At 26.4% G+C, this 12249-nt stretch overlaps 1 protein-coding gene across 1 annotated transcript; it reads left to right on the forward strand.

Moving 5' to 3' along the window:
- The first annotated feature begins 2474 nt into the window (after positions 1–2474).
- On the forward strand, positions 2475–3092 carry LOC107001604 (Werner Syndrome-like exonuclease). The gene has a single exon (XM_015199582.1). The coding sequence runs from the start codon at positions 2475–2477 to the stop codon at positions 3090–3092; it is 618 nt and encodes a 205-aa protein (XP_015055068.1).
- The last annotated feature ends 9157 nt before the right edge of the window (positions 3093–12249 follow it).

Consider the following 12249-nt stretch of genomic DNA (forward strand, 5'->3'; position numbering starts at 1 on the left):
CTCTCTATTTTATTTTTTGACTATTTTATTATTATTTCTATTACTTTCTAATTAACATATTATTTACATATAATATCATTAATTAAATATCTAATATTCATACTTCTTTTTAAATGAAATATAATATTTTTAAAAATATATTATTTAATATATAGTAATAGTATTTTAATTTTTTCTAATTTTCATCAATGATATAATTTGATTTTATTATTAATTTTCACTATAAAGAATAAATAAAATTAAAATGATAATATGATAATTTAAATACAACATAATAATACAATACATAACATTATATTTAAATACACGATAAAATACAATGCATAACATAATAATTAATTCGGAATGAAGCAAGAATCATGCCGAAAAGATGTTGAACGTGCATTCGAAGTTTTACGATCACATTTTGCACGTATTATAGGAACATCATGTTTTTGAGGAAATGAAGTGCTACATTAATAATACCTACATGTATTACACTGCACAACATAATAATTGAGGATGAACATGATCATAATACACCAATCAAGATGTCGTAGAGGTCCCAACTCCAACAACGAAAATGGTGGTAGATGAAATCTCCAATTTGAACAATTTTTAGTTATACATAAATAAAATTAAGGACGATGAAACTCATTTTGAACTCCGTATGCATTGATAGAGCATTTATAAAAGCAACATAATAATTTCAAAATTTGAGTGTTTATGTAATTGCATTAATCTTATTAGAATTTGTCCATTAATTTGTATATTATAGCTTATTTTCTTGAAATTTATGTTATTTAAAAATTTAAAATAAAATATCATTTTATATTAAATAAAATTTTTGAAAAAATAAAATGTTATATCACATTAAAAATTATACAAGGTAATTATTTGGGGAAAAAAGATATAAAGGCTTTATATTATAAAATAAGAAAATAAAAATGAAATACAAATAATAATATAATATTGAGGAGAGAGAAAAAAAATTCCTTTTTAGAGAGTAAAATAGAGAACTGGATTGGAGTTGATTGTCTGAAAAAATAGAGAACTATATATTTGGAGAACTCTATTAATGCATTACAGAGATCAAAATGAGCATTTTTGTCCTTAATTTTTTTATGTCTAGCTAAAAATTATTTAAACCGGAGATTTTCGTCTACCACCACTTTTATAGTTGGAGTTGGAGCCTCTACAACATCTTAAGATGGTGCATTGAGAAACTATTAGTGATCCAAATGTTCGTGATTACATGCAACGAGAACAACAACGAATACTAGAAAAAAGAAATCGACAATCACAACCGTAATCATAACCGCAATCACAATCGCAACAATTTTCGAAATCATATCCTATTTTTTTTTCCGAATAGTGCTAGATCTGAAAACGACCTACCGGATTACTAAATTATTATTATGATAAATTAATCATTATGTTATGTATTGTATTTTATCTTGTCTTTAAACTATTATGTTATGTATTGTATTTTTATCTTGTATTTAAATTATAATGTTATGTATTGTATTGTTGTCTTGTATTTAAATTATCATATCATGTATTGTATTTTTAAATTAAATTTTTCGTCTTGCCATTTTAATATTTTGTTTTCTTTAAAATGAAAATATATATTTATTTTATTATTGCTGAAAAATAGAAAAAAAATAAAAATACTATTAATTTGAAATTGAAGTAGTATAGTGTAAAAATTATTTTTTAAAATATTATATTACATTTAAAAAAATTATGAATATTAGATATTTAATTAATGAAATTATATATAAAATAATATGTTAATTAAAAAGTAATTGAAATAATAATATAATAATGAAAAAGTGAAACAGAGACTGTGAATAGTAGTTCTCCAAATTTGGAGAATCACTATAAACTTCTCTATAAATAGAGAAAAGAAGGTAATTAAAGAGGTGGGTTGGAGTGTCCATTCTCTATTTTACTCTCCAAATATAGAGAATGGAGAGTAAAATAAAGGTGGGTTGGAGATGGCTGAAGGATTATTTTTCCTTGATGGTAAATATTGAAGAAGTGAGACTTGCGCTTTTCATCATTAACTCGCGCTTTAATTACACCGTTAAATTTTTATGCGTTTTTCACCTTTGATAACACTGATAAACCATCCTTCCTCTCTTTTTTACACAATTATTATTTGTATACAAGACAAATTACAAGTAAATCTCAATAAAAATGTGTAAGTAAGATTGTTAGATAAACACTTGAATTTTTAGGACTTCTCATGTGCTAGGTAAGTTTGATTTCCCAAAGTGATAAAAAAAAATAGTTTGTATTTGTATTTGATTATAATTACCAAATAATGTAACTTTCCACCTAGGAGTACTTAATTAATACATCGAATTTATGTCAACTTCTTATGGAAAAGGGAAAATTTTTTATACAAGTTATTTTCCTAGTTGGAAACGTAATACTTTGCCCTATAAATTCACATTACAATTAAACTTTTGGTATAAAAAAAAATAATTATGGCGTTCCCCATTGAAGTTGAAGATAATCGTTATAAACTCTATGATGTGTTTTTTTTTAGTGACCGAATCTTAACGACAGTGACTTCAAATCCTGACGTAGTAAGTAATTGGATCAGTGGAATTGAGTATGTCCATCGAAGACGTCTCAATCGACTCATAGTAGGCCTTGATGTAGAATGGAGACCTAATTTCACTAGGCACCAAAACAACCCTGTTGCAACTCTACAACTTTGTGTTGGTCGTCGTTGCCTCATATTTCAAGTTATTTATTGTGAATATATACCTGAATCGTTGAAGGAGTTTTTGTTGAATCCTTGTTATGCCTTTGTTGGTGTTGGAATTGCTAACGATATTGAGAAGCTAGAGGAAGACTATATGTTACGCGTAAATAATAGCGTTGATCTGAGGGAATTGGCTGATTGTAATTTGAGGAATGCTGGATTGAAGAGGCTTTGTCAAGCTGTTTTAGGAAAAGAGATGGAAAAACCTAAGGATGTTGCTATTGGGAGATGGGATAATGAGTGGCTTGATAATGATCAAGTGCAATATGCTTGTGTTGATGCTTTTGTATCGTTTGAGATTGGTAGGTGCATGAATGCTACTGCATATTCATGATTGTTTCTAAAGTCCTTTTTTTTTCTTTTTTCGAATATGAATTTAATTAGACTATTTTGTGTTTTTGATTTGTTACCTTGCCCTTCTAATTTGGTTTCTTGCATGATATAGTTAAAGTCTTTGTACTATTTTTCTTGCAATGTTTGCCCTTATGAAACATTAGAACATGCTTATAGTTAAGTTAATTTTGAAGTTCAATACAGGGGTGTACAAGTCAAATCGTAAAGTCAAATCGAATTGACGAACCAAATCAAATCGATTTGTGATTTGGTTTGGTTGGTTTGTCGGTTGAAAAAAAAATCGACGATATTATTATTTTATTTATTGATAAAAAATCTATTTATAATCTACTTTATTGATATACTTTTAGTTAGTCTATAGTTTTCAATTTTATATATTTTATTTCAAATTTGTGCTTGTAAAATTTTGTAAATCTTATATATATATATAAAAAAAATCTACTTTGTTAATATATTTTTAGTTAGTTTATAGTTTTCAAAATTTATATATTTTATTTCAAATTTGGGCTTGTAATTATTTTATTTTGTATTAAGATCCGAAGCTACAATTATATTGTTATATATACTTTTTCAAATTCAAAGTTAACAATTTACTTTGTAAATATTTTTTGTATTCAGTTTGCCTCTTAGCCTTTAACCTTATTAATTTAACATAATGAACGTTAATATTTCAAAAATATTTTTTAAGTTTAGCTTATCACACTATGTAAGGAACCAACTATAGACGAAACCGAAAAAATATTCAGTTTGCCTCTTAGCGTTTAATCTTACAATGCTTATTAGAATCTCTGAAAATGTTGTGAATCATGGCAGTAACTTCATTTTCTCTAATGGGCCTAAGAGGTTCAAGTCTCTTTTGGAGTAAAAAGTTCAAGATTACAAACTTTTCTTACTTGGCAACTTTCACGTATAGCAAACAAAAAATTTATATTTGTATGCTATAGTAAAGTTTGCATAATTGCGCTCCATAGCAAACATAAAACTGTATAATTCGCTATACATATACAATTGTATAATTCACTATACATATACAATTGTATAATTCGCTGGCCTAAATTGTATAATTCCCTGACCTATTTCGCTGCAACTGTATAATTCGCTATCCTATTTCACTGCAATTGTATAATGCACAATTGTATAATTCGCTGCCTATTTCGCTGCAATATTTTTATAAAATTTGCTTTGCATACAATTGAATCGAATTAAAATGTATGTATATTGCATAATTATAAGTGTATAGCAAGAAGATATATGTTTTTCTCTCGCTTTATACAAAAACAGAAACACAATATATACACTTCTGTTGTATAAAACTAGAGAAAATTGTATCTCACTGCAATTGTATAATTCGTTGGCCTTTTTTTCTGCAATATTTGTATAAAATTTGCATTTGTCTACAATTGAATTGAAGTAAAATGTTTGTAAATTGTATAATTAAGGTATAACACGAAGATATATGTTTTTGCATGTGTATATACAATTTTCTCTTGCTTTATACAAAACAGAAACAGAATTTATACACTTCTGTGTAAAAAGCGAGAGAGACGAGCAGAGGGAGAGTGGCGACGAGAATGGGAGAGTGACGAGCGAGATTTTTGGGAGAGAGGCGCCTGACAAACTTTGGCTAACGTTTGCTATGGAGCACAATTAAATCAAACTCTAGCTACTCAATTTATTTTAGGTTATTAGTTTGCTATTATATACAATTTTCCCAATATTATAATCAAACTAATATGCTAATGTTGATGTATGAATTTAAGAACAATTCATAAATAAAAATATTGCCTCTTAACGAAAGTCCATTAAAAATTACACAAGTAGTCTGAATCAAGAGTGCATATATAAAGTAATATATACACACACACATCTCGAGTATAAAGTAATTTAATTTATTTTGCTATATTTATTTTTTGTAAATTTATTTTATGATAAAGAGTTTTTTTAAACTTAATTGATACAAAACAAAGTTCAATAATTTTTCCCTATAAATCATTATAGTTGTGTGACCTTTTGAGATATTAACTCCAATTTATTAAGATGACAATTATATACTGTCAAATAATTTAAGTGAGAAAATAGTGAATATGACAATAAAATTTTATTCTCCTATCTAGTTAAAAATGTTCTAAAAAAATAATATTGTTTGTTTATTATTTATCTTGACTCAATTACATGAAAATAGAAAATCTCATAATAACTCTAGGGTATAATTGAAAAGAATTTTTTGGTAAACTTTTAAACCACACACAAAATTAAGTAAGAAACAATGCACAAAACGCTTGATAAAAATAATCTCTGCATTACTAGTCCCTGCATTATTGATTTTTGTACCAAATGACCCGTAAAAATAGAAAGTGTCATACTCAATCAGTCCACAATTAATTGTCATGATCTTTTTTTTAGAGTCAAATTATAAGAACTTTGACTAATATTTTACAATGTTATTTTCATCATATTGATATGCGCAAAAATGCAATTTATAATACTTTTTATATAGTTTTTGAATATCTAATTTTTATTTTAAAAAATTAAATTATTATAATCTAATTTAACTTCAAAAAAGAAATCAAATTAATTTTCCAAAAATATAACATGACAAATAAAATTGGAAAACTTACATAAATGTACTATAATAAAAAAATATTTACCATTTATAGCAATAATATTTTTACCTCACTTGATCACTTTTAATTCATTTATAATACAAGTTTAATACATATTACAAAGAACAATTTATTATTCACATATAATACAAATTTTAATAATGAATAATATATTTATCACACATTTTAATACACTTATAATACAATGTGACAATTTTTTTACCAAACAAACATAATATATTTCAAAAAACAATTATAATTCATATATATTGCATACATAATTCACTTTTAATGCATATTACAAATTTAACAAAGCATTGCTATAAATGGTAATAAACAAAAAGTATCGCTAAAATCAGTAATTATTTTTTAAAATGTATTAATTTATGTAATATTTCCAATAAAATTGAACGAAAAGAGTAAAATGGAAAAAATGATACACTTAAATTGCAAGAGGAGAGAGAAGGAATAAGTAAAGTAGAAAGTACAAGTAAATTTTTATTTTCTCTATATTTGACATCCTGCATTGCCTTTTTATAGGAAAAATATTACTTGGAGAAGTAATGTTGCTACAGTAAAAGGTGGGTTCCATGCCATTCACACGTTTACAATACTCCCCCTTAGATGTTCATATAATATGGATATATATCTATATATATATATATATATATATATATACACACTAGTTTTTCACCATATTGATATGCACAAAAATGCAGTTTATAATACTTTTTGTATAGTTTTTGAATATTTAATTTTTATTTAAAAAGATTGAATAAATGTATCTAATTTAACTTTAAAAATTAATCAAATTTACTTTCGAAAAGTGTAACGTGACAAATAATAATGGACAAAAAGAATAAAATAGAGAAATATTACACTTTAGTTACAAGAGGAGAGAGAAGGAATAATTAAGTAGAAAGTAGAAGTAAAATTTTATTTTCTCTATATTTAATATCCCGCATTGCCTTTTATAGGAAAAATATTACTTAGGAGAAGTAATGTTGATGCAGTAAAAGGTGGGTTCCATGCCATCCATGCATTTACAATACTCCTCCTTAGATGTTGATGTAATATATATGTACCAGTCTTTCGGTATGTGATTATCAATTTAGAAAATTTAAGTGAAGATTTGAATAATAAGTTTTGCACAAAAAAATATTGTAGATTCTTTTGTGAACGTTCAATGTGGATCATCATATATATTTTTTACGCACACGAACCTATGAAGATGGTCAATTGAAAATTTTTATTAGTTAAATGCAATAATGTATATATTTATGTCAATTTGATGAGGTTCAATCATGTAACTAGTTATAGCTGTCAATATGGGCTAGCCCACCCCATCCGGGCTAACCCATACAGGCTTTGACATTTTACGGGCCAGGCCGAGCTAGCCCATTTTTTGTGTGGCCAGAAAATTGTCGGCCCAGCCCACAAGTACGTGGGCTACAGGCTTGCCGGGCCAGCCCACTTTTTAAAAAATTATATTTTTTTATAATTATTAAATTAAATTATAAATTATAATTTATAAATATTATCATAAATATCGACAAAACAATATTACATTATGTTAGGCCTCATTTGTTTGCACTTAATGGGGTTTGAATCTTAATCATTCAGATGTGTCTCATTAAGTGTGTTTGTTTTTAAGAACTGGATCTTAATTATTCAGATTCAATTCATTAAGTTCGTTTGTTTTATTTTCTTATAAGCCTCTTAATGGGTCTGGATATATCTGAATGAATCAGATTTGTAACACATTTTTAACACTATTCAGAATAAAAAATAAGACTCCTATCTTAATTCAACTAAATCACGACAACTCATAAAAATTGTTTTCTTATTTAATTAATATTAATTACATGCTTGCCATTATAATTTCCTTTATGCATATTAACTTAATATACATCTTTTACTTTCTAAATTGATCAATATATTTGAATTGATAAGCACTTCCATGATATAATATTTAGCACGGTTTTTAAGAATAAGAAAATATTAGTTATTTGATCGATAACAATAAAAAAAATTTATAATAAAATAAAATAAAATAAAATAAAATATTTTCCTAAATTATATATTTACTACTCTATATAAACTATTTTAAATTGCATTCTATTAGATTCTCAAAGAATTTGAGTGCAAAAAATAGTCATATTAATTATGTAACTTGATGTTGAGTTCTTAAAAGATAAACCATATTACCTTGTTACGTTAAAATTGTTCAAAATATTATTTTATATGAAAAAAACTGTTTTAATAACAAGATTTTTATAATATTTTATTGATATAACGTTTAATTTCATATGTGCATTCAGATATTGAAAACAAACTGTCCCAATAATTTAGTGTTCAGATTCAGAGACAATATTTTAATATTCAGATGTTTATTCAGATTTTCACATCTAGATCTTAATGCACATCTTAATATTTAAATGTGTATTCAAATTCAAACGTCTTAATCTTAATGGAAACAAATTAGACCTTGTCACTACTTGTTAATCAAATTCACAAATAAAATTATCTTTATAATATTTAGGAAAAATGCAAAAGTACCCCCTAGATTATGACCGAAATCCCAATGACACACCTTACTAAGGTCGTATTACCCCATGAACTTATTTTTTTTGTAATTTTGTGTACCTCTTTGGCTTACGTGGCATCCAAATATCTCTGACACGCCTCAATTGCGTGGAGTCACATAGAGTGCCACATAAGACAAAAGATGTATAAAATTACAAAAAAAAAAAGTTCAGGGGTAATAGGACCTTAGTTTAGTTAATGTGTGTCTCTGAAATTTTGGTCATAGTCTAGGGGGTACTTGTGCATTTTCCTTAATATTATTAAGTTTTTTTTTTCAAATAAAAGTATAAATATCTAAATAGAAATATTAACCTAATTGTTTTGATTTTGAACTTTCTTTATATTAAAATTTTAATATTATATTATATTTTAAAATTATTTTTTATTGGCCCACGGGCTGGCCCTATCAATATTTCTCAAGCCCCCCAAATGAGCAGGCTTATTCAGGCCGGGCTAAAAAGCCCTTTTCTTAAATGGGCTCCAAAAATCTTAGCCCAACCCTATTAAATCCCGGGTTAGGCCAGGCCGGCCCAACGGGCTTAGCCCATATTGACGGCTCTATAACTAGTTGTATCTCACTAATATTACCTTATAGACGATATTTGTTGTGTATTTTTCTTGTCATCTAACCAGATGTTCTTTGCACGTGTATTCCACATGATTTTTATTTAGATGTCATATGAACAAGTGAAGAACGACTACATTTTATTTTTAGAACTATTTTTGTATATTAATTTTTATTTTATAAGTTATAACATAATAAATGACGTTCTTTTTGTTGTCTCTCACATTTGACTTTTTGATTGATGATGTAAATAAACCAATGATATTTATCTAACTGTCCATAGTTAATTGAGAAATGTTTTACTTTTTTTAACTCGAAACACCAAAAATTAAAACTAAAGAATATATTCTATATGTGAAATCATATATATAATCACCTGTTTATCTTACACCCAACGAAGATATAATTCATATACTTTTAAACAATTTTTCGATTTATTCAACCAAGCATGATTCGTCTAAGAAAAAACAACACCGTTATCACATATGTAGGAGTAGTAATAATATGAAAAATATTGGTCAAAAGTTAATATAAGAAAAAAATATTAATGCATAACTATAAGAAGTCATAATATTATAATTAAAGCGTGTAACATTTGCAATAATTAATAATAACTAAGAGAATTTCTAATATAACAATTAATATGCAATAGATGAATTTCTAATTATTAGATTTTAATTTAGTGTTGGACCAAATCAAAATATTTATTCCATATTACTGAATATAAAATTTATTTTGTTAATGATAAATTTTAAATGATTCATATATTCACATATTTTTACATTTGTTGTGAGTTGATTTTTCTTTTTCAAAAAAGAACTCAATTTTTTTTTAAATATATAAACTCAATTTTTTTAAAAATGTGTGTGTGTGTGCGCGCGCGCGCGCATTAATGAAAATATATATCTCATAAAAAGTAGCTATGAAATAAATAATAAAAATTACACTAATATAAACTTCAACTGGCGATATTACAAGTCGTGTGAACTTTTGTTCGTTGAAAATACTGAAATGTTAAGAAATAGTAAACCAGTACACCAAAACGACAATTTTTATATCGTAATAACTACTTTGAAGCAAACTTCATGACAATCTAAATGACATAAGTACTTTGATAAATAAAATCATTATTTTTATTATGAGCATCAAAAAATAAATCGTATCAATTCTCTAATTCTCGAGAAGGTTAATAATTTTTTTTAAAAGGTATTCAAAAACATATATCTACATCACAAGAAAAATTATTAACAAAAACAAATGAATTTAAACTACATCATGTTAACTTCATATATTGGAACATTACATACTAGTATATATACTAAATAAAAAAATTATCATCATATCATCAGAATTATTTTTCTCAAGTACTCGAGATTAAGAAATATACCCTCTTACGATAGATATATTTACTTCATCAAAATAGTGGTACCTCATATTTCTCTAGACTTCGAACTCACTCAATGACAATACATCACACGATTTATTTTAAAATGCAAGAAGGAAAAGTGCAGAAGATTAAAAAAAAATTTTGGTTGAAAAATGAGAGGAAACCCCTCTTTTAACAGTCAACAAAGGGTAGTAGGAACAATTATTTTTTTGGTCTTATTTGAAAAGTCATGACGTTTCCAAGAAGCCACAACTCTTTGGAAAAGTCACGACTCTATGGAAAATTCACAATTTATGAAAAATCACAACATTTGAAAAAACTTATCAGAAAAATCACAAGTCATCGAAAGTCACAACCTACGTTGGGATAATATAGTAATTTGACATTCAAGTTAAGAGTTAATACTTTTAAGGTAATACTTGTTGACATCCTTTGAATGAGAGCAACGTCGCGGCGACTCAATTGAAAAAGAATTGGTTAAAATAATCTTTAAAACCGTTAAAAGGCTTAAAAAGTGGTAAAATGAGTTTAAAGGGATTAAATGGAGTCGCCACCTAATTTTTTGGGAAAACTAAGAAACCGATTAATTAATTAACCTGAAAGAAATGTCTACGAAACCAAATTGATTCTAGGTAAGGGTTCAAGTTATTCCGAAGGGAAGGGGTTAGGCACCCTTCGAAATCCACAACTGTGGTTCCCGACTGAGTTCATTTTTTTAAATTGAGAAGAATAAAATAATGTATTAATATAATAAACATGCAATATACACAATAAGATAAAATAATAATTATCGGCCTAAGGTTTGCCTAACGTCAATATTTACTTAATAATGAAATAAAAATATAATTCAAGTTTTTTCGAATAACTTCACGGGAAGCAATTTTGTGTACCTGTAAACACACTTAGTAAAAGTGTTAGTAATAAATAAATAAATATGAATAAAAATGAATATATGAAATACCAACTTAAAAATAAAAATCCGTCTTATTAACATGGGAGGCCTTGGAAATCGACGATAATTTCTTCATCTGCCAATTTTAACAACTAAAATATATTAACTTAAATTAAATTTCCGTCTTTTAAAATGGAAAGGCCTCCAAAACCGACAGAGAGATTTTTCATTGGCCAATTTAACAAATATATTTAATATAACCTGAACATCAACAAAACATAACAAACTTATCCCAAGAGAATATGGAAAACAACAACCAAACTAAAACAACATAATTAGAAATGGAAACAACAATAACGTAATATATAAAATTTAAAATAACATTAAAATAGAATAATAACAAAACCCTGTAAAGTTAAGATAGCAAATAGTTGACTAACAATTTTAAAATAATAATAATAATAAATAAATAAACATCAAACCGTAAAATAATGTTAATATTAAAACTACAATAAACAAAAATATTAATTGACTTTTAGAACTACATTAAACTAAAAAAACAAAACAAGCTACATATAATAAACAGAAAACATAAAAGAGCTGGGAATTAAATAAAACAAGGCTAAGAAAAAAAATTTATCTGATTCTGGGCAGCGAACCGAAACTACGAGTTTGAAGGAGACGACTCCACCTCCTCAACTCGAAAAACCACAAAAAAAACACTTTAAAATTTTGAACTATAGAACCAAGAATTCTCAAAATTTTATGGGTACTCTTTGGTCTTCCCCTCCAAAATCCTCCTCTAAAAATAGTGAATGAAGTGGGTTTGTATAGAAACTCAAAAATCCTCAAAAAGGATGAAATATCGATGTGGGACTGTTGCAAATTGAAATTGTTTGAGAAAAGATGTGAGAAAGGCAGATTTTTTTTTGTATTTGACTCAAAATGTATTAATTTTAAAACCATCGGACAAAAATTTGGTGTCAACAACTTGCCCCTTTGTTTAATTAGGATCGATGAAAGAGATCCTGGTCAAACAAAGTTGACGAACCAAATTTGGTTTGATAAACATTGAACAAAAAAATTGAGACGTTAGTAGAACTT

This window comes from Solanum pennellii, chromosome 10 (assembly GCF_001406875.1).
Source record: "Solanum pennellii chromosome 10, SPENNV200".
NCBI classification, from domain to species: domain Eukaryota; kingdom Viridiplantae; phylum Streptophyta; class Magnoliopsida; order Solanales; family Solanaceae; genus Solanum; species Solanum pennellii.